Genomic DNA, 23,296 nt, shown 5'->3' on the forward strand with positions numbered 1-23,296 from the left:
CCCTACTCCTGCTTTCTTTCGATGAGTGTTAGCATGGTATATTTTTCTCCATCCATTTACTTTTAATCTATCTGTGTCTTTACGTTTAAAGTGGATTTCTGATAGACAACATATAGCTGGGTCTTGTTTTGTGATCCGCTCTGACAATTGGTCTTTTAAATGCTGCATTTAAGCCACTGACGTGCAAAGTGATTATTGATATAGTTGGATTAATATCTACCATATGTGTTACTATTTTCTATTTGTTGTCCTCGTTCCTTCTTACTACTTTTGTCTTCCACTGTTTTTCTGCCTTTTGTGGTTTTAATTGAGCGTTTTATATATTTCCATTTTCTCTCCTTTCTTAGCATATTGGTTATACTTCTTTTTTCCTTTTTTTAGTGGTTGCCCTAGAGATTGCAATATACATTCACAGCCAATCCAAGTCCACTTTCGAATAACACTATATCATTTCATAGGTAGTGTGAGTGCCTTATAATAAAAAAATAATAATCCTAATTCCTCCTTTCTGTCAATGCTCTTAAAACGACTTTTCAAAATCGTGCCTGCTAAGAGTGATGTCAGAAAAAATAGGAAATAGGGAATAAGGTCCCACCCCCCTGACAGAAACACTGGAGAATCTGGGAAAACTGTTGGAAACAACTTTGTCTGAACTCTGGAAAATAGTCAAAGATTTACAAAATCAAGGGAATTCTTCATCAAGAAAAAGCAACTGCAGCCACATATAAAAACTTAATAATTTAGGAGAATCACTAAACCAAAAAACAACAACAAGCCACAGCGATTAGCAACAAAAAACTGAGGGAGTGAGGAGAATCTGATATCCAGAGTTATCACAATTGTAATATTCAACATGCCCAGTTTTCAACAAAAATTATGAGGCATGCAAAGAAGGAAGAAATTATGGCCCATCTATAGGGGAAAAAAAAAAAAGCAGTTAGGAGAAATGTCCCTGAACAAGTCTGGGCATTAAATGTACTAGACAAAGCCTTTAAATCAACTCTCTTAATATACTCTTAAGAGTTCAAGGAAGCTGGGAACAAAAAAACTAAGAGAAACTAAGGGACTCGTGTCTCACCAAATAGAGAATATCAATGAAGAGAAACATAAAAGGGAACCAAATAGAAATTCTGGAATTGAAATATACAATAACTGAAACAAAAACTTCATTTGAGGGACTCAATAGCACATTTGAGCAGGCAGGAGAAAGAATTAGTGAACATGAACTTAGGTCACATGAAATACTCCAGTCTGAAAAGTGGTTGGAAAAAAAAAGGATGAAGAGAAAAGAAGATAAATGAAGATAAAAACAAGAATGAAGAGAAAAAAAGATAAATGAAGATTAAAAAAAAAAAAAGAATGAAGAGAAAAAAGGAACAGAACTTAAGAGGGCTGTGGGACACCATCATGCATACCAACATACACTTCACAGGCATCCCAGAAAGAGAAGAGAGAAAGGAGTAAAAATATTTGAAGAAATAATGGCTGAAAACGTCCCAAATTTGAGGAAACATGTGAATCTACACATCCAAGAAGCTTAATGAACTCCAAGTAGAATAAATTCAAAGAGATCCACACTGAAACTTGTTATACTCAAACGATCGAAAGACAAAGAATCTTAAAAGCAGCAAGAGGTCAATTGCCAATGTGTCATCAGAAATTGTGAGGCCAGAAAGCAGTGGGATGGCATGTTTAAAGTGCTGAAAGAAAATAATGTCAACCAAGAAGTCGATATCCAACAAATGTATCCTTCAAAAAAGAAGAAGAAATGAAGACATTTCCAGATAAATAAGAGTTAAAGGAATTCATCTCTAGTAGACGTGCCCTACAAGAAATGACCATTCAGGCTGAAATACAAGGGCACTAAACAGTAACTTGTAGCCATATGAAGAAATAAAGAACATCAGTAAACGTGTCCATTTCAGCAGTTTGAGTGTTTGTAAGGATTTTCCCATTACATGTAGGTTATCTAATTTTTTGGTGCACAGTTGTTCATAATACACTTGCATAATCCTTTCTATTTATGTCAGGTCAGTAGGGATGTCCCCATTTTTGTTTCTGATTTTAGTAATTTGAGTCTCCTCTCTTTTTTCTTAGTCAGTCTAGCTAAAGGTTCGTCAAATTTGTTGCTCTTTTCAAAAAACCAACTTTTGTTTTCTTTGATTTTTCTCTATTGTTTTTATAGACTCTATTTCATTAACCTGTGTTCTAATCTTTATTTCCTCCCTTCTATCAGCTCTAGGTTTAGTCCACTCTTTTTCCAGTTCCTTAAGGTGTAAAGTTACATTATTGATTTGAAACCTTTCTTCTTTTTTAATGTAACTGCTATAAATTTCCCTCCGAGCCCTGTTTTGGCTGTGTCCCATAAGTATTGCTTTGTTATGTTTTCATTTTCATTCATCTGAAAGTATTTTCTAACTTTCCTTGTGATTTCTTCTTTGCCCCATTGATTGTTTGTTCAATTTCTACGTATCTGTCAATTTTCCAGTTTTCCTTCTGTTATTGATTTCTAGTTTTTGTCCATCATGGTCAGAGAAGATACCTCGCATGGTTTCAATCTTTTTAAATTTCTTGAGATTTGTTTTGTGACCTAACGTGGTCTAATCTGGAGAATGTTTCCCGTGCACTTGAGAAGAATGTGTATTCTGCTGTCGTTGAGTTGAGTGTCGTGTACATGTCTATCAGGTCTAGTTGGTTTATAGTGTTCTTCAACTCCTCCATCACCTTATTGATCTTTGATCTAGTTGTTCTATTATTTCATTTTTTATTAGTGAAAATGACTTTTTTGAAGTCTTCAACTATTATTGTGGAACTGGAACTGTCTCTTTCTTCAATTTTGTCATTTTTGCTTCATTTATTTTGGGGCGCTGTTGCTAGGTGCATACCTGATTATAATTGTCATATTTTCTTGGTATATTGACAGTATTATCAATATTTAATGTCCTTATTTGTCTCTTACAATAATTTTTGACTCAAAGTCTGTTTTATCTGATTTTATTATAGTCATCCAGCTCTCTTTCGGTTAGTATTTGCATGAATATCTTTTCCCATCCTTTCACTTTCAATCTATTTGTATCTTGGTATCTAAAGTGAGTGAACTGACTCAAGAAGAACTAGGCAAGCTGAGCTGACATAAAACAATAAGGAGATGGCATCAGTAAGGAAAAACTTCCCAGACCGGTGGTTACCAGAGGGCAAGAGGGTAGGGTAGGGCAAAAGAGGTAAAGGGGCACATATGTATGGTGACAGATAAAAACTAGACTATTGGTGGTGAACACAATGCAGTCTATACAGAGAGTGATATGTAACAATGTATATCTGAAACTTACACAATGTTATAAGCCAATATGGCCTCAATAAAATAATTTTTTAAAAGAACCTCTTTGAGAAGAAAAGCCCAGGACCAGATGACTTCAATACTGAATTGTACTAAACATTTATAAGTCAATTAACACCAATCTTTCTCAAACTCTTCCAAAAAAACAGAAGATGAGGAACATTTCCTGACTCACTCTATGAGGTCAGCATTATCCTGATATTGAAGACAGAAAAACAACAAAAGAAAACTTCAGACCAATATTCCTTATAGATAAAGATAAAAAATCCTCAACAAAATACAGTGAAGCCAAATGGAGCAGCACATTAAAAGAATAGTACACCACGACCAAGTGGGATTTGTCCCAAGAATGCAAGAGTGACTCAATATGTGAAAACCAATCAGTGTAACGCATCACATTAATAGAAGGGGGGACAGCACATGATCATCTGAATTGGTGCAGAAAAAGCATTTGACAAAAGCCAAACCAAGACTTTTTCACGATAAAGTCACTCAACAAACTAGGAATGGAAAGGAACTTCTTCAACATACTACGGGGCATTATCCAAACCCACAGCTAACATCATGCTCAATGGTGAGAGACGGAAAGCTATCTCCCTAAGATCAGGAACAAGACAAGGGTGACCACTTTCATCACTTATGTTCAACATCGTACTGGAAGTTCTAGACAGAGAAGTTGGGCAAGAAAGAGAAATAGAAGACATCCGAATTAGAAAGGAAGAAAGAAAACTTACTACAAAGCTACAGTAATCCAAACAGTGGTGTTGGCATAAGGATGGACATGTAGATCAATGTAATAAAATTGAGAGTTTAGAAATAAATCCATATATCGGTGATCAATTGAATTTTAACAAGAGTGTCAAGACCGTTCAATGGAGAAAGAATAGTGTCTTCAACAAATGGTGCTGGGGCCACTGGATCTCCACATGCAAAAGAAAGAAGTTGAACTCTATCTCACACCATATGCAAAAAGTAACTCAAAATGGATCAAAGCCCTAAATACAAGAGCTAAAGCTATAAATCTCTTAGAAGAAACCATAGGGGTAAACCTGCATGCCCTTAGATTTGGCAATGGCTTCTTCGACATGACACCAAAAGCACAAGCAACGAAAGAGAATATAGATAAATTGGACTTAGTCAAAATTGACAAATTTTGTGTATCAAAGGACACTATCAAGACAGTGAAAACACAGCTCACGGAATAGGAGAAAATACTTGCAAATTGTAATTCTGTAAGGGTTTAGTATCCAGAATACATAAAGAACTCCTACAATCAACACAAAAAGACAAACAACCCAATTAAAAACAGACAAAGCACTTTGATAGACATTTCTCCAAAGAAGATAAACAAATAGCCAACAAGCACATGAAAGGAAGCCCACTATCCTCGGTCACTGGGGAAAAGCAAATCGAAGCCACAGTGAGACATCATTTCACACCCACTAGGCTATAATTTAAAAAAAAAAAAAGAAAAACAGAAAATAACAAGTGCTGGTGAGCATGTGGAGAAATTGGAACCCTCACACACTGCTGCTGGGATTGTCAAATGGTGCAGCTGCCGTGGGAAATAGTCTGGCACTTCCTCACAATCTAAACCTAGAGTTATCATATGACCCAGCAATTGTACTCCTGGGTATATTGAAAAGAGGTGTTCAAGCAAAAACTGGAACAAAAATGTTCATGGCAGCATTGTTCACAGTAGCCAAAGGTGGAAACAACCCGATTGTCCGCCAACTGATGAATGGATAAATAAAAGGTGGTACATCCACGTGATGGAATAGTATTCAGCCATAAAAAGGAATGGAGCACTGACACACGCTACGGTGTGGATGAATCTGGAAAACGCTAGGTTAAGTGAAAGAGGTCAGATACAAAAGGCCACATGTTGTATGATTCTTTTTACATGAAATGTGGCGAATAGGTAACTCCATAGAGACAGACAGCAGAGCAGTGATTGACAGGAGCTGGGGAGGGCCTACTTAATGTATAGGATTTCTTTTTGGGGTGATGAGAATGTCCTGGAACTAGATAGTGGTCATGATGGCACAACATTGTGACTGTACCAAATGCCACTGAAGGGCACACGTTAAAATGGGTAAAACGGTAAATCTTATATTATGTGTTATCACAACAGAAAAAAAAAACCAAAACATCTACAAAGTGTTCCTAAGAGTGTGGACCCCAGACGCCACAGCACCCAGAATCGTTAGCATCGTAAATCTCGGTTGATTTTACAGGTGGGACATTTAGGTTGTAATTTGAGCAACTTTAATGATTAATGAGATCAAGCAGGTTTTCACATGCTTCTTGGAAATTTGAACATTTTGAATCTTGTATTCCATTCTTTTGGATCTTATCCTGTTTTAGTTGTACGGACTTTAAGGTTTTCATATGAACCTCTCAGCTATCACGCAGATTACAAATATTTTCTGTCTTCAATTTGTACATGGAAAAGACTCCCTTTGGGTTTTGGTTGAGATGACGTTGGTGATGGATTGACCCCGCGAGAGTGGAGGTCCACACAGCCCGGCGTTCCCTGCCCATGAACTATCTCTGGTCCCCAGTGGACAGACACTGTGTGTGTCCTTTGGTCAAGTTTTACTGTTTTGTTCGCTATTTTGAACGCTACGCTCTCAACCTTCCTCTCGGGCACTGTAGAGCTGGGGCTGCAGTGGCGCTGGCATCTGGCCCCTAGCATCCTCACGCTGGTGCAGGGGTGAGGGAGGCTGCGGGGGCTGCGAGTTTATCTCACAGCAGCCCCTCCGTGAATGAGACTTCGAGCCTGTGGCGGGCACTCAGCAAGAACCCTCCTCAGTTTCCACAAGTTTTCTGGAGCCAAACAAAGAAGAGATGGGCGAACACCCCCTGCAACATACTCACGAGCTTAGTGAGCAAGGACTGAGTGTAGAAAATCAGCCAGCAGTAATGAGGGCTCTCCTGCAGCCTGCTCGCAGCATCAACACGGAAGGGAGGGCGTCCTGGGACAACACAAGCCCGGGAGGGGCACAAAAGCCCACGGCCCCGGGCACCGTGCACGCTCGCACACACACATTCACACCTTCCTCCAGCCCCACCGCCCCACCATGGCTGCCTCCACCCTGTCTGTCTGCTCCAGCGACCTCAGCTATGGCAGCCGGGTCTGCCAGCCCGGTGTCTGGGACTCCTGCCCCGACTCCTCCTGGCAGGTGGACAACGGCCCAGAGAGCTGCTGTGAGCCCCCGTGCTGCGCCCCCAGCTGCTGTGCCCCTGCCCCCTGCCTGACCCTCATCTGTACCCCTGCCAGCTGTGTGTGCAGCCCCTGCCAGGCAGCCTGCACCAGCTCCTGCACGCCCTCGTGCTGCCAGCAGTCTAGCTGCCAGCCCTCCTGCTGCACCTCCTCCCCCTGCCAGCAGCCCTGCTGCATGCCTGTCTCCTGCACCCCTGTCTGCTGCACCCCCGTGTGCTGTGTGCCCGTCTGCTCTGGGGCCTCCCCCTGCTCAGACGTCTCCTGCTGCCAGCAGTCTAGCTGCCAGCCCTCCTGCTGCACCTCCTCCCCCTGCCAGCAGGACTGCTGCGTGCCCGTCTCCTGCACACCCGTCTGCTCCAAGGCAACCCCCTGCCCAGCCCCCTCGTGCTGCCAGCCCAGCCCCTGCCCCCCGTCCTGCTGCAGACCCTCCTCCTGCGTGTCCCTCATCTGCCACCCCCTGTGCAGGCCCACCTGCTGCGTGCCCGTCCCCTCCTGCTGCAACCCTGCCTCCTGCCAGCCCAGCTGCTGCCACCCGGCCTCCTGCGTGTCCCTGCTCTGCCGGCCTGTGTGCAAACCCTCCTCCTGCGTGTCCCTGCTCTGCCGCCCCACGTGCTCCCGCGCTGCCCGCTGTGGCCCCGCCCCGGCCCAGAAGTCCCGCTGCTGAGCGGTCCGGCTCCTGCCTCGCCAGCTGCTGTCTCTGCTCCTGAGCGCAGGTCCCTCCCAGGAGCCTGACCCTCGGATGCCAAGACCTCTCTGTCTCCGTCGGGGATTTGCATACCCCGCCTCTGTCCCTTTCTGAGAGGAGGTGACCCACAGATCCCTCAAGCGGGAGGGGCCTGGGGGACCTGTGAACCTCCTGTGCGGATGGATTGCTGGCATTCGGAGTGACAAACGTCCATGGCTATAATCAATACAACGTCTGTGTCAGGAAATCTGGCCCTCTGTCTCTTCTTTCCTCCTCCTGAGCCCCCACCCCCGAGGCCCCATCCCACGTGGGCATCGGGTCACCGTCTGGTAGAACCAGACAGTGAAGACGTGGTCTCAAACCCGGGTTCAAACAGCTGAGGGACGCTGAGAGCTGAGAGAGGATGCATCCACCTGCTCCGTCCCCTGCCCCGCCCCACGGCCCCCACCCTCTGTCGGGAGCCCTCCAAGGCTGGCCCCCAAGGCCGGCGTGGGTGCAGGAGGCTTGGACCCCGAGGGGCCTTGGGCCTCCTGTGCACACCGTCCCCTTGCCCGTGCAGTGTGCAGCTGAGTGGGGAGCAGCAGAAACCCCGTGTGGTTGGGGATCCTGCTGACGCCCCTTGGAGAGAGGGGCTCACAGAGAGGAGGAGCGCCTGCATGCTGGTGCTGCACAGGGCCTGAGGCCGACCCCTGCATGCTCTGAAGCATCCGGAAGTTCCCATGGGCCCCAAGAGGGGCATGGGTGTCAGTTCCCACATCACTCATTCTACTCAAGGTTTCAAGGCCTCATTGAGGAGGCCCAGAGCAAACAGTCACCTTGTGAACAAATCCATGGGACAGTGGGGGAGGATGAGCCTGCAGTCTCAGTGGACCACTAGCACTAGAGAGTCAAGGGGGTACCAGTCAGAGGGACCAGGTCCACATTGGGCCCGTGCTCATCCCTTGGGCCAGGAACAGACAGAGGAGGCCCACAGGAGCAGGAAAACAGCAGAGGCGGGCGGCAGATGGGCCCGGAACAGGAGGCACCTCCCCAGGGCTGTAGGTCCCTCTCCCACCCAGGATGAGCTGCACCCCAGGAAGAGGGTAGGGAGCGAAAACCCTAAGAGGGACTTAAAGAGAAAGTGGCTGCATTGTAACCCTGTCGGACTCTTAAATCCCTCAGTTTGCCCGAGTCTATGCAAACCTGTACCGGTACTTGTTCACTGAGTTTAAGAAAAGTGGGGCCCTCTCTATAGATAGATGGACAAGGCCTTGATGGACTCTTCATGGCACAAAGAGTTAGGAAAGACACAGAAGAAGGTCCCACCTCACCCCCAACCCAAAAAAGTGAAGTGCAGGGATGTTGACACACGTGGAGACCAGCAACTTACCACCCACGGTGACACCAGAACAGTCCAACAGAAGGACGGACGGACGGGTCATCTGCACGGACGTGCTCCTGCCTTGACCCCCACGGCACCAGAACATCCAGAACCCTCTTGGGAAAGTCAGTTACAGCCACAGACGGGCACAGCCAGGTACCACGTGGTCGCGTGTGGCCCATGTGACACCAGTGGAAAAACAAGCTGGGCTGCCGGCGGCCGTGGGTGTCTATGTGGATCAGGTTGGCAGTGCTGACGAGGAAGGAGAGGATCAGAGATGATGGTTTACTTAATACACGTTTGTGATGCAACAATGACTCTAAATGCCCTGAGACCGTCCAGATCTCAGGGCCGCTCTGTCAGCAGTGAACGCGACTCCTGCTCCCCAACCCCATGACACCCCATCATCCTGACTCATCCTGACTGAGACCAGGACAGTCTCCGCCCTCAAAGGCATCACAGGAGGAACCTGCACAGTGCTGGTGGCCAGCCAAGGCGGCTACCGGGGTTGTCGGGGAGGGTGTCTGGGAGACGAGGACATGACGTGAGATGACACAGCTTGGACCCAAGTGATATAAAACTGCCTGGAGGGGCTTGGTTTGAATGAAACAACAGATGAGTCAGTGTCGCAGATAGTGGACACTCTAAGAACTCCTTCTGCTTTTCATGTCCTCGTTGTCCTGTGACATCACCATGATGGAAGTTTCTAGATGTGTATTTTCCTGCAAGAAGGGCCCCCGGACGGTGTTCTTCTTAGACTATTTCCTGGTTCCCAAACAGCTCCCCTCAGGCACCCTGGTGTGCCACCGTCTTCCTTCTGCTGAGGACGGTGACCCCTCGGGCATCTCCCACCTGTCCCGGGATGGCCTCAGCGCCTGCCTCTGGAGTGGCCCATGTTCACACCACAGGGGCTAAGCCAGCGCTTTCGGGGGCAGCCCCTGGTTTCTGGGCCAGGTTTCCTCTGCCTGGAAGGATGCAGGCATCTTCCATGTGGGGGGGCTCTGCCTTCCTCCACAGCTGCTGTCATTCCTGGATGGGAGCAAGGCCACCACAGACCTGGCGTCGGCCTTCCTCTGTGAACTCGGGCCCTGCCTGTGTCGCAGAGTCAGTGGGACGGGATTCTCAGATTGGACTCTGCTGTCCCCTTGTTCCCGAGGAACCACAGATCCACAGGGACCCACAGCACGGCCAGGCAGGTGGGCGAAGGAGGGGCCAGTGTGGTCTTGCAGCTTTGAGCTGACTCCCGTCAGGGGTTGAATTGTGTCCTCCTTAAAAAAGAGATGTTGGCGTCCTAACCCCCAGCACTATGCCTTGACCTGATTTGGAAATAGCGTCTTTGCAGAGTAATCAAGTTAAAATGAGGCTGGGGGGTGGGTCCTAATCCATAGGACAGATGACTGTGTTCAAGAGACAAAATGGGTCAAAAGAGAGCCCTGGGGGTCCCATCGGGCTGAGTGCTAGGAGCACGCCCACTTGCCCAAGAGGCCACCTTTGAGTGGTCAGCCACCTGGTCTCGGCCATCTGATAAACTGGGCCTTCTCTGCAGAGAAGGAACTTTCCGGAATCCTTAGGAAACCACCCCTGGGGAAGCAGTTAAGGAAGGACACAACGGAGAGACGTCACACACACTGGGATGAGCATCCACTATGGTGTTTATTAGACCTTTGATGCTGGAGGCTGCAGTCTGGACGCTGCACCAGCCAGTGTGGGCTCCAGGTGGATGACCCGGGCTGCAGTCAGGGGACACTGAGGGGTGAACCCCTCAGCCTGGCTGGCTGGGATGGCGCGGCCTTGCTGCAAGGTGGTCTAGTTGGGTCTGGAAGGTCTGAAGTGGACAACATACAGGCTGCCTCAGAGGACTTCAGAGGCAGCTGCTTCTGACCCCACATGGAGGAGGGGTCCTGGGAGGCCACAGGCTCAGCAGCAAGGAGGGCTGCAAGAGAGGACAGGTCTGCAGACCAGGGTGGGGCAGGAGGACTGGCAGCACCCAGAGGACTGGCAGGAGGGGGCCAGGTACACAATGGGCCTGCAGCTCACGGGAACACACACCTCGGGCCTACAGCTCAAGGGCACGCACACAGAGGGCCTGCAGCTCACGGGTGCACAGCAAGTTGGCTGGCAGGAGCTGGGCACGCAGCAGGCTGTCTGGCAGCCTGTGGAGCAGCTGGTGTGGCACATGGTGGCCTGGGGCTGGGCTGGGTTGAGGGTGGAGGATGGGACTGGTCTGCACACTCCTGTCCCGGGGCGGCCTTTATACCCAGGCTGCGGGCATCCTGGCCTCGAGCCACACCTTCCTGTCAACGAAGGTGCCTTCCTCGTGGTTTCCTGTTTATTTTCCTCCTCTTCCTCTCCATGGGTTTCCTCCCGGGGTTTCTAGTTGAAGTGACGCAGTCCAGGAGGTTCCTCCTCAGCTGGAGACTCCCTGTGACTCAGTGGCCACGTGACTCTGGAGTCGAATCCAGGATGGATGGTGAGGGGCCGTCAGCTGGGGACAAGGGGCCACACACCATGATTTTCAAGATCCTTCCCAATTTTGAATACCCTGCCCTCTGTCTGCATAAGCACAGTCACACTCGCCACACCAGGGTCCCCATTTTGCTTTGGAAACTGAGTGATACAGAAGGTCTTCCCAGCGGGCGGGAGCCACGGGGCTGGGTCCTCACTGTGCAGGGTCCACGTTGTTGCAATAACAGTAGTAACAACCGAGTTCCAGCTTTGTGCCGGGTGCAGAGCTAAGCATTCACGTGAACGGTCTCATAACTGATTAATGATCCGTCCTGCTGCCGTTCAAGGGGTGGGTAATACCCCGCTGGTACAGATGTGCGATTAGGAGGATCTAGAAGGAGCCCATGACGGGGGCACGTTCTCGCCACTGCACACGGAGAAGCGGCGTTTGAAGCTGCCTGGTTTCCCTCTGGAATCTGTGGTCTTTACCATGGTGTCAAATTATGTTGGGGCTTTAGGGGTTTTCTGAGGCTCTTGAATCTGTTAGCCTTTTTTTAAAAAAAAAAATCAAATTTGGGATTTTGTCCTTTATTCTTCAAAACATTCTTGTGCATCAGTGTCATTCTCCTTTCCTCCTTCCGTTGAAATTACTTGTAAGTTAGACATTCTGATACTGTCTCATAGGCCCTCTTCCTTTTTCTTACTCTTTTTCCCTCTTCCTCAGATTGGATGACTTCTACTGATGTGTCCTCAAGTTCACTGACTCCTTCTCCTTCTCTCAGCCCAGGGTTGCAATGCCTGGTCCACCGGCCCCTGCACCCTCGCACCCCACATGGTGGGATTGCCCACGGCTCCTGGACCATACCTGCTTCTGCAGCAGTGTCCTCACCTCACCCCCACGGCTGCTTCTGCTGGAACACTGTCCCCTCCCCTCTTCACATCCCCTGTGCCAGCTCCGCATGGTCTCCTCACAGAGGCCCCCAGACCACCCCCCAGCACCCCCATCACTCTCTATCTGCTGAACCTGTTTCCTTCCTGGGACTCAGCCCTCTCTGGAATTCTTTCATGCATGAATTTCTTCATTCACTCATTTCTTCATGGCCCTGGAAGGCTCGTGGGGCCAGGACGTCTCCATGACCAGCACACAGGATATAATTGTTGCATGAACAAATCAATTCTTGTATAGACGACCATGAGGCAGGAGTTGGCAAACGCTCCGTGAAGAGCAGGTGTAAGCATTTCAGGCCTTGCGGTCGCATGGTCTCTCCCATCACTGCTCAGCGTTGCTGTGCAAAAGCCGCCCTGGACGACGTGTACACGCATGTGTCCAATAAGACTCTATTACAAACAGGCAGCGGGCCAGCTGCGTCCCTCAGACTTCAGTTTGCGAGCCCTGCTTTAACATGTTCCTGTGCAGAATAAGAGCTGAAATACATGATTGCCTCCAGGTCTCCACTGATGGCACGAGACAAACAGGATTGAAAGCACACAGTCCTCCGAGTGGAGCCAGGGGGCTGCGTACACAGTGATGGCCTGGAGAAACCCCACGTGGGGTCAAACCCAGATGTCCTTTCACAGAGGGCAGAATCGGCCTGAAGCCAAACTGATTTATGGTGGAGCATAACACAGAGGAGTGCATCCCTGGACAGGAAGCTGCAGGGACTGTGGTGGAAACAGCCAGGAGGAAGTCAACAGTGTGCTTCTGTGTTGCTGGGACGCCCACTGTCGGGTATAAAGGCCGCCCCAGGAAGGAGCCTGCAGACACCACCGCCTCCACTCCAACACCAGCCCAGCCCCACACCGCCATGTGCCACACAAGCTGCTCCTCAGGCTGCCAGGCTGCCTGCTGCTCGCCCAGGCCCTGCCAGGCGTCCTGCTGTGTGCCTGTGAGCTGCAGACCTGCTGTGTGCACACCCGTGAGCTGCCAGTCAGCTCTGTGCACACCTGTGAGCTGCCAGCCAGCTGTTTGCACACCCGTGAGCTGCCAGCCAGCTGTGTGCACACCTGTGAGCTGCCGGCCAGCTGTGTGCACACCTGTGAGCTACAAACCAGCTGTGTATGTGGCCCCCTCCTGCCAGTCCTTCGTGCGTGTGCCTGTGAGCTGCAAGCCCACCGTGCTTGTGGCCTCCTCCTGCCAGTCCTCTGGGTGCTGCCAGCCGTCCTGCCCCACCCTGGTCTGCAGACCCATCTCCTGCAGCTCCCCTTGCTGCTATTGACCGCGAGTCCCTTCTCAGCTGCAACAGTGCAGATGGGTCCACACCTGTAGCCCTCCCACAACGAGTCCTCTGTGGGCCTCCAGCTTCTGCACGTGGCAGATGGAAAGCGTGCTCACCGACCCCTCTGAACACCAGGGTGAGAATGTGGCGGGATGATCTGGATCCCTCCGCGACCTGCCCATCCCCTTAGGGAAGCCCTGGCTCCCAGGGTCCTTCTCTGTCTCCAGCAGGAAACCAGCCCCCATGTGAGCCAAATAAATCATGCTTCTCAATGCAGCTTGTCCCTCCACTTTATCTTCATTTATTTGTGAAGTTCCTTCCTTGAAGGTGTTTACGAATCAAAGCACAGCAGCCCCTCCTCACAGAGCCCTCTTCCTCATGGCTCAGCTGAAGGTGGGGGCGCCTTGGTGGGTGCACGGCGGGGAGGTGCTGCCCCCACACTGGCCCCTGGAGACTCGCATTGTGGATGGGGAAGGGCCGAGGAGGAAATTCCCTCCCCCTGGGTGGAGGTCAGGGAACAGGCCTGGGTCCCCGGTCCCACATGGTACCTTAAAGGATTTTTACCACTGGGAGGCCAGGAAACCCCCCCACAGTCCCGCCACAGACGGCCAGCAGAGTCTGGCCATCCCAGCTAGGAGCGGCAGGCAGTGAGAATACCTCCTGCTCCAGGTCCCAGGCACAAGGGCCTGCTCAAGACGGACACTGGGCCAGGACGCCAGAGAGCACCCCTGCCTCCCAACTCGCCTGGCCAGCATAGCTGCATGAGCAGCATGAGTCCCCACCCAGGAAAGGGTGTCGAGGTCCCCTCCATGTACCCAGCACGCAGGGGCAGCTGAAAACTTAGGGTGGAGCTAAAACACTGCACCCCCAGCCCTGGCCCTAAGCACAAGGCACCGGCAGCCCACCACAGGAGGAATCTGACGCCCTTGGTACCCTGAAGGTCATCACAATAACAGCAAAACCCAAACCAATGTCAACCTCCTAGCGGGTTGATTCAAACCTCCCCTGACAGACACAGATGACCTGACAGAAGAAGAGACACACCCACTTCCAGGAGGAAAGTGTTCACGTCCATTTCAACTAATACACAATATCTGATATTCAACAAAACTTATGACATTCAAAAAAGCAGGGAAATAGCAATCCATTGCTAAGAGACAAAGCAATCAACAAAACTGGACTCAGATATTGATGTGGGCTCGGTGAGTCAAGGCCTGGCATTTGTGCTCTTTTATTTAGAGAATAGCATGGAATAGCATGGGGATGGGACCCACGGGCAGTAAGAGCTGCAGGTATGGGGACAGGACCCATGGGCAGTGAAGAGCTGCAGGCATGGGGACAGGACCCATGGGCAGTGAAGAGCTGTAAGCATGGGGACAGGACCCATGGGCAGTGAAGAGCTGCAGTGTGTTGAGGGTTGGAGCGAAATGTATAAGGCATGGGTGCGTGACTTATTTTTACTAGACAAAGGAAAGAGGATGTAAAAAGTCACTAAATGGTCTCGGTGCAGGTGGGGTCTGGTTATTGTGTGGTCATATAACTTTAGATATGTATTGGGCCATATAGATCAGCATGTAGGCCAGGACACCTTGGGCTTCTCTCCCTGGGGCAGCCTTGATCCACATCAATATGACCCAGATGTTGGAGCCAACAGACAGAAACTTTAAAATAACTATGACTAGTGAAACAAGCCAGACAGAGAAAGACAAATAATATACAATCTCCCTTATGTGTAGAATCTAAAAAAAACCAACCGAACTCATAGATACAGAGAACAGATTGGTGGTTGTCAGAGGTGGGGGTGGAGGGTGGGCAAAATGGGCGAAGGGGGTCAGAGTGTACAAACTTCCAGTTATAGAGTAAATAAGCCCTGGGGATGGAACGTGCAGCCTGGTTACTACAAGAGAAAACAAGTTAAGATACTTAAATAAAGGACGGAATTGTAAGTACGAGAACAGATTGAGAATCTACTAAAATAGAAGAAAGTCGTAGACTTGAGAAATAAATAGAACTTCTAGAAATAAAAAAATCAAGTAATGGAAATTTAAAATTCAGTGGGCAAGTTACACAGAATATTAGACACGGTTGAGGAGAGAATTAGAAAAATCAGAAGGCAATTCTGGGGACGTCTCCTGTCGTTCCCTTGCTGGGGGATTGCCTCAGCTGAAGAGAACTGTCTTGACCAAGGTCAGGGCCCCTTCCCAAGGCAACTCACATGTAGTAACTGGTTGATTCAGGGCTATAAAGGCCTGTCCGGGGGCCCCAACTCAGGACAGATCTAACGGACCCTCTTAGCTTGGGAGCTCCCTCTGGGGTCATTAAGATTGCATCATGGCCTAAGTCTTCCTGAGTCCGATCCTGCTCCCTTGCCCTCCACAGGTGCCGATCCCAAAAGAGCTCCCTAATTGGCTTTCTGCACGTTAATGTCGGGGGGGCTCCATCCGCAGCGGGAAGCAGTGTCAACCCATTAGCCATGAGTGCCCCAGGAGCCCAGATTGTGGTCGCCAAATCAGATGTCCCGCTAAAAAGAACCAGGGACTCCTGGAGGAATGGGAGGTCGCTGGGGCAGGAAAGAAGCAAGATGAGTCTGGGACATCTTGAGCCCCAGAGCAAGGAAGCTATCAAAGTCTCCTGAGACCATATCAAAAGGACACGGGAGCCAACCTGAAGGGTCTCCCACAGATGCCCGCTCAGGAAGAAGCCCAGCTTCATCCTCCGAAAGAATAAATCCTGCTGTAGACCAAAACACACCGAATATATAAAAATCCATATGTGCACAAAGATGCACAAAGTTTTATGTAATAAATATATATGTATATATCCATTTATTTGTCCAATTGGAAAGCTATAGAGCGTACTAGGACACCGAAAATTATTCTGAAAATTTATTTTAGAAAGACAGAATAAATCCTGTATCTGGCATTTCCTATAAAAGCAGTATTTCAGAGTAAGCAGATAGGCGTTGAAGCCAAGTTCTCCACAATAGAGGAATTTCAGCTAATAAATGTAGAAGAAATGGTACACTTAGCAATTGCCCTTTTGCAATGCTCAGTGACACATGGCGCTAAGCAGTAATTCTCAATGGCCGCTAAAACCCAGGCTGGAGGACTGAGGGGAAGAGGCTGACAACACCCGACCCGGGCATCAACCTCAACATCCCCCAGCAGAGCGGAGGCCCGCAGACGTCGCCGGCCTCTCGATGTGATGCCTTGGGAGCAGCCAATCCCTCCTGTGAAGTGTTCTTGCCAAAAGGGTTGAACCTGCATTTCAGCCAGTCTGCAGGTCTCCCATTTTACAGGAAAGAAAGGAGATGGAGGAATATTTTAAGCAACCCTTTGATGCGGGGTCGGTGAGCCGAGGAGTCGAAAGAAAGATTTCTTAGACTCTCAAGATCTGGCAGTAGTGCTCTTTTATTTAGAGAATAGTATAGAATAGCATGGGGACAGGACCCATGGGCAGTCAGAGCTTCTGCTGCCGCCGCTTCTGCTGCCCCCGCTGGCATGGGGACAGGACCCATGGGCAGTCAGAGCTCCTGCTGCTGCCCCGAGTTGAGGGTTAGGGCTAAATTTAAGGCATGGGTATGTGAGTCATCTCTTTACAAGACAAAGGGAAAAAAGTTAAAATGGTACCAGTGCCGGTAGGGTCCGGCCATTGGGCGGTCCCACAACTTTTAGATAAGAATCAAACCGGATTGAGTAAATGGCAGAAGTCACTGCTCAAATATTATCTTCAACTAAAGACAAAGGAGGATTTTGGGGTGGGGGGTCAGTTACATGAGGTTGCCAGACAGTAAACAACTTAAGTTCTTGCCTTCCCCATTAAGAGTTTCCAGAGATAAGGCCATCCCGCCTTCCTCCTGGCGCAGAGAGGGAGGCATGGAGATTTCCTTCACAAATGCAACTGTCTCTGATCAAAGGGCAAGCAAATTCCACTCCTTGGAGCCTGCTTCTTATCTGTAGTTTTAAAAGTAACCAGCCTAAAAATCCTCATCACCCTTTACCGACAAGGACAACCCAATCCAGAATGCAGCAAACTCCCCGGGACAAATAATTGGGTTTTTCAACAAGTAAACGCTGTAGGAATTGCTGTAAATCAGAAGAGACAGAAGCATCACCCACATGCGGTGTGGGAGTCTTGTTTGGATCCTGATTTGAACAAATCAGAAATTTAAATGTCTTATTTTAGACAATGAGAATTAGTGGAACAGACCAGGTTTTGGTTAACCATTGTTTACAGCTTAATGTTTCAAACTTTCATAAATGCTCATAGTGTGTGCGCTCCATGACTGCAATAGACACAGGTCTGTCCGCACTTAGATTTTTGTAGTGTGCTTACAGTTAATCAATTTGTTCCTCTTGGTAAAATATCGAGGACTTCTCACATCCACTCACATAGATCTATCTTTTTCTTTTTGATGCCCGCATAGTATTTCATTATACAGATATGCCAAAATAACATCGGTCCTCTATTAACGGTCTTCATCGTGTCTCTTTTTTGTTGTCGTTGCTAGTACAAACAATGTACACACACCTTTGTGCAAGCAATTCTGTTGGGCCGATTGCTGGGAGAAAAATATCCACTTTTTAAAGGAAGAGGAAATGTGCCCCAGAAGATGGCCTGCCCAAGGCTGCAGTCAGCACACAGCAGCACTGGCGTTCACAACCAGGTCTGTGTGGCCCCAAAAGCTGATCAGATCTTCCATCTCTCACACCTCCTCCTCTCCTGCGGACACATCTAAGCGGTGCAATGAATTGATTGTAAAACCTTGAGGGGGGTTGTAGCAGCATCCTGCAAACGCTTGAAATCTGCAGCCACTGAATCTGGGGACAAAAGCGTCCCCATGGTTGAGCGACATTTCTCAGTTGGTATCCAGTACACTGGATGGGGCCCAGAAGCCACCCACACTTGACTCTTGGACAGTCCCATGCAGTAACCAAGTAATCGCAAATGATGAGACCTCGGGCACGCCAGAATTCCTCTAGGGACCACACGTGGTAACACACACCAGCCGCACCCAGGGGCTTCAAGGTCCATTCCATTGTATCGAGGACCCAGGAGAAGACAGCACAACGACGCCTCTTGAGTGGGTGGCCCCGAGAGAGGCTCCCCTGTCTTGTCCCCGTCCAGCGGGGCAGTAGGGCTGACCTGGAACAAGAAGGCTTCTTTTCTGGTATCTCCCCAAACCTGTTTGGTCCATCTCCGGGAAGGAGGTGTTGCCTAGCAACCAGAAAAGGGCCATGACGTCCTTGGGCTATTCCGTTCCACTTCTGTGACACTTAACTCTGCTTGATTATTAGCACACAGACTGGGGAGCTGACAACCTACCTTGATGAAAAACAAGTTCTATAAGGTCACCAAAGGGCAGAAAGGGGACTTCTGGTGTGGCTTCAGGAAGAGGTCTGACTGGTACTAGATTTTTCAGTTCTCAGGAAGAACTGTTCTTCCTGAACCCGCAAGAAGCCTCTGGCAAGTAGAGAGCAGGTGCCGGGAAAACTCTTTGAAACATGAGCCGTCCCATTTACCTTCTAATCTGGGAAGCCACAATGCTAATGCGATGTTGGCCGACCTGCCTCCCCTGATATTCACAGCCTCTATGCTTTGTAAGGATATTAAGCAGCTGCTAAATAATATGGTGTAGGTAACGACCATATAGCACTAATGGGCTTTCTGTGTCTTTTTCTATCAGAATGTGTTAATAATTTACCCTTTAACTAAGAGTCACTGTTGACAGAGTGGTGGAAAGACTTTTCAAAGAGCCATTTCTATCAGCAGGTAAACAATCCTAGATAAGTTTTGGCTTAGCCTGAGACTCAAGTATCTTAGAAACTTTGAGGTATGCCCTTGGGAAAATTAGTTTGGCCGCTATCCTACCCGCAGTAAACTAGCACCAAACAAACAAACAAAAAAGCCCACTTGTTCAGACACGGAAGACCCAGGGTGCATTCCCAGAGCGCGTGGTTCTCGCTCAGGAGAGGGCGAGAGCTGCCTTTGCTCAGTGCTGCAGGACGAGCTGCGAGGATTTCTTCCACGCTATAGAGAGAAGGGACAGAAGTCATCCCACACTCCCACTCTCTAGAGAACCACTGTTGAGATTTGGGGGCTTTTTTTTTTTTTTTTGAGGAAGATTAGCCCTGAGCTAACATCTGCTGCCCATCCTCCTCTTTTTGCTGAGGAAAACTGGCCCTGAGCTAACATCCATGCCCATCTTCCTCTACTTTATATGTGGGATGCCTGCCACAACATGGCTTGCCAAGCAGTGCTATGACCGCACCCAGGATCTGAACCCGTGAGCCCCGGGCTGCCAAGAAGTGGAACGTGTGAACTTAACCGCTGCACCACCGGGCCGGCCCCTGGGGGCGTTTTTTAAAAATCCTTCTTCTGTATTGTGTGCGTGTGTTGAGGATGGGGAAGAGTCTGCTTGTTCCTTTTGTAAAGCTGTGGTCGTATGGTCGATGTAACTTTGCTTCCTGCTTTTCTCCCATATAAGCCTGGCTCGTGACACAGATCTATTAGCGACATGAATTGCTACAGTGGCGATCATCCTCCTATTGTGGGTCCTTGATACCGTTTGCACAAGGCTTTGCTGTTTAAAATAACCCGCTGTGTTGGAGTGGGGAGGAATCCTAAAAAAGAACGAATCCCCATCTAGATTCTGACGACGGGGGTGGGACGTCTCTCCAACACCGTAAAACTCCCGTTGAAAGAGGTTTGAGCTTGGAATTACACGGCAGCACAAGTCTGCTCCCAATTTCAGGCTGGTGTTTCCGATCATGTCTGTGAAGGTGTGAGCTTTGACCTTTTCGGACGGAAACCCCGAGGACAGACCGGGACTACTGCAGCAGCTCATTTTCCTGTTTTGCTCCACTGGGACCTTGACTCCCTTAGGGGCGAAATCCTGGCATTTCCATCATGCTACCTCTTCGGAGCTGATGACAAGCAGCTCGTGACTAACCGCCACAGCCACAGTAACGTATTCCCCAAACTGACAAAGGACGAACTGGAGGTTCCCTTACAAAACGCCGTCAGCCCTGGGGGCCCTTGGTGGTTCTTCTCAGGTCTCACGCATGGGGGTTGTCAGAGGTTGAATTGTGTCCCCCTGAAAGACACGTGGAAGTCTTAACTCCTGGTACCTTGAATGTGACCTTATTGGGAAATAGGGTCTTGGCAGATGTAATCAAGTGTAGACGAAGTCATATTGGATTAGGGCAGGCCTGTAAGAAGTGTCCTATAAGAAGAAAGAAATTTGGACAGAGACACAGGAAATAGGCCATGTGAATATGGAGGCAGAGATTAGAGTGACGCAGCTACAAGCCAAGGATTGGTAGGCACCACCAGAAGCTGGAAGAGGCAAGAAAGATCCTCTCTTACAGGTTTCGGTGGGAGCACTGCCCTGCTGACACCTTAATTTTGGACTCTGGCTTCCAGAAGTGTGAGATAATAAATGTCTGGGGGCTTTTTTTTGGTTGTTTTGGGGCTTTTTTGTTTTTTAGGGTTTTTTTGGTGAGGAAGATTGGCCCTGAGCTAACATCTGCTGACAATCCTCCTCTTTTTGCTTGAGGAAGATTGTCACTGAGCTGACATCTGTACCAATCTTCCTCTATTTTGTGTGTGGTTCAGCGCCACAACTTGGCTTGATGAGAGGTATGTAGGTCCACACCTGGCATCCGAACCCATGAACCCTGGGCCACTGAAGTGGAGCGTGCAAACTTAACCACTACACCGCCAGGCTGACCCCAAATGTCTGTTATTTCAAGCCCCCTTGTTTGTGGTATCTTGTTACAGCAGCCCCAGGAAACTAATACAGGAGGGAATCCAGGGGACGGCATTGTGTAATTGTGGCCCCTAGTCTGGGTTGTGGGAACCCAGACCCTTGCCCTCTGGGCTTCTGGGTCTTGGTGGGGATAAAAGAGAGCATAGTTCACTGGTCAAGAGTGAACTCCTCAGGGCACTGCCTCCTGGAGCATCCCTGTTGGGGGGCGTGGTCTTACAGCATCCTTCCTCCCAAAGCACAGTGTATGTGTAGGGGGCATCCCTGAGCCCCGTGTGGCCATCCCGTCACCAACAATGAGCCTTGCCAGCAGCCGGTGACTTATCTGCTTTCACTGTCTTTTCTTCAGGGCAGGCTGTGGAGCAAGCAGGGGTCAGGGTAGCTGGATCTTGGGGTTCTGACCCCCATGGGCCCCTGGGAGAATCCCCTGGGGTCGACACCAGCAGAGCAGTTCAGAGAAGGAGCAGCTTTGCTGGGGGAGCAAGCAGTGGCCTGGGAGGGAGTGGACTGGACCAGGGCAACCAACCGGACGGGCACCATGAGTATTGCCGAGCAGGCTGCCTGGCCATCTCCACGTGAGACCCTGCTGACCTGCATTCATGGCCCACTGTGAGTACCACAGCCATGGAGAACGGGATCCTGGCGCGTGATGCAAAGGCCCCAACATTGCACTCCCGATAGGATCCAAACTCAAAGAAAGACTTGGGGTCAGGGCGACAGCCTGTCGTCTGCATGCACGGGCTGCTGGGACGTGAGACACACCACTGCACAGTAGCCCTGGACTCTCTCTGAGTTTGCGTGTCCCGGGTTGAGGGTGGGCATGATGGCTGTCTCTATGCCTCCTGGAGCCCACTGGGGTATGACAGAAGGAGGGGAGAAGATGACGAGAAGACCCTCACCACCAGGTGCCCTCTGGGGTACCACGGTCATCTATGGATCCCAGTACCTTTCCTCGCCTTTGCCATCCATATGGGTGTCAGTGGACCCAAGATGCCCAGTGGGAGTGGGGAGACAGAGGTCAAAGGTGCCCCATCGCCTAACAGCATGACCAAGGGCACCTCTCCACCCTGCTGAACAATGGTCCCCGAAGATACCCACGTCCTAACTTGTGGAACCTGTGAATGTGACCTTATATGGCAAACTCTGCAGAAGTGATTAAGACAAAGATCTGGAGACGGGGAGATTCTCCTGGGTTATCAGGGTGGGCCCTAAACGCCATCACACATGCCCTGACAGAAGGAAGGCAGAGGGAGATTTCACACCAGACAGAAGAGAAGGTGACCATATGACCAGGAGGGCAGAGACTGCAGTGATGCGGCCACAAGCCAAGGATTGCTGGCAGCCACCTCTCTGGAAGAGGCAAGGAGGGATCCTCCCCTACAGCCTCCAGAGGGAGCACAGCCCTGCCGGCTCTTGGCTACACGTTGCTGGCCCGGTGATGCTGATTTGGACTCCTGGCCTCCGGAACTGTGAGGAAAGAGATGTCTGCTGTGTTACGCACCCCAGTTTGGGGTGCTTTCTTACGGCATCTCCAGGAAGTTCATCCACCCATTCACATCCCGCAGACTCCGAGCTGGGACATGCCAGCTTGATGCACACGGAGTCCCACAAAATGCATAGCCCAGCACCCTGGGTGGGTGGTGACAGGGTGTGGTCGGGATGCCAAGGGCAGAAGCACATCTCTGCACAGTAGCAGCTTTCCAGAATGTGCAAATGGAATGAGTAGCCCCAGGACCCGCCCCTGCCTCCCCACTCCAGCACCAAAAACCGGCAGCTGAGGTCGGGGGAACCTAAACTCGGCACGTGGCATTTCCTCGATGAGAACGTCCTTCATCCAAGTCATCAGGCAAGTCATCAGGCCACAGCCCTTTGCCTCCTTCATAATTGCGCCCTATGCCCTCTCCTCCAGGAAGCCTGCCCAGAGTAAACCACTCAACTTTGAGAAAGGCGAAGATCATGGCCAGCGGTAAGATGGAGGCTGTGTGGCCAAGATGATCTGGGTCAGCCCCAGGCTTTGCCCCTCGTTAATCAATGTGGGAAATTTGCCTACCTCCTCTACGTGTCTGCGTTGTCAGGTGTTCAGTGGGGATACCAAGAGGATGGACATCCTGAAGTGGGAGGTATTTCATGCAAAGCACTGAGCACAGGCTGGCACACGATTAGCACTTGGCGAGTGTCAGTTATTGCTGCTGCCTCCAGCCAACTCCCCGCTAATGTGCAGCGTCGGGGTGCAGGGGCTCCAACGCGGCCCTCAATGAT

General features: G+C 49.8%; 3 protein-coding genes across 3 annotated transcripts; 2 read left to right on the forward strand and 1 right to left on the reverse strand.

Moving 5' to 3' along the window:
- Window positions 1-4,906: 4,906 nt before the first annotated feature.
- Window positions 4,907-7,587, forward strand: LOC123278298 (keratin-associated protein 10-12-like). Its single transcript, XM_070488924.1, has one exon. It carries the CDS (start codon window positions 6,421-6,423, stop codon window positions 7,225-7,227), a length of 807 nt encoding a protein of 268 aa, XP_070345025.1. The 5' UTR covers window positions 4,907-6,420; the 3' UTR covers window positions 7,228-7,587.
- Window positions 7,588-10,227: 2,640 nt separating this feature from the next.
- Window positions 10,228-10,819, reverse strand: LOC106829959 (keratin-associated protein 12-1-like). The gene has a single exon (XM_014839305.3). It carries the CDS (start codon window positions 10,784-10,786, stop codon window positions 10,526-10,528), a length of 261 nt encoding a protein of 86 aa, XP_014694791.2. The 5' UTR covers window positions 10,787-10,819; the 3' UTR covers window positions 10,228-10,525.
- A 2,011-nt stretch (window positions 10,820-12,830) lies between these two features.
- LOC106829958 (keratin-associated protein 12-2-like) lies at window positions 12,831-13,539 on the forward strand. The gene has a single exon (XM_014839304.3). The coding sequence runs from the start codon at window positions 12,859-12,861 to the stop codon at window positions 13,267-13,269; it is 411 nt and encodes a 136-aa protein (XP_014694790.2). The 5' UTR covers window positions 12,831-12,858; the 3' UTR covers window positions 13,270-13,539.
- Window positions 13,540-23,296: the final 9,757 nt, after the last annotated feature.

The sequence above is a fragment of the Equus asinus genome, chromosome 18 (assembly GCF_041296235.1).
Source record: "Equus asinus isolate D_3611 breed Donkey chromosome 18, EquAss-T2T_v2, whole genome shotgun sequence".
In the NCBI taxonomy this organism is placed as follows: Eukaryota; Metazoa; Chordata; class Mammalia; order Perissodactyla; family Equidae; genus Equus; species Equus asinus.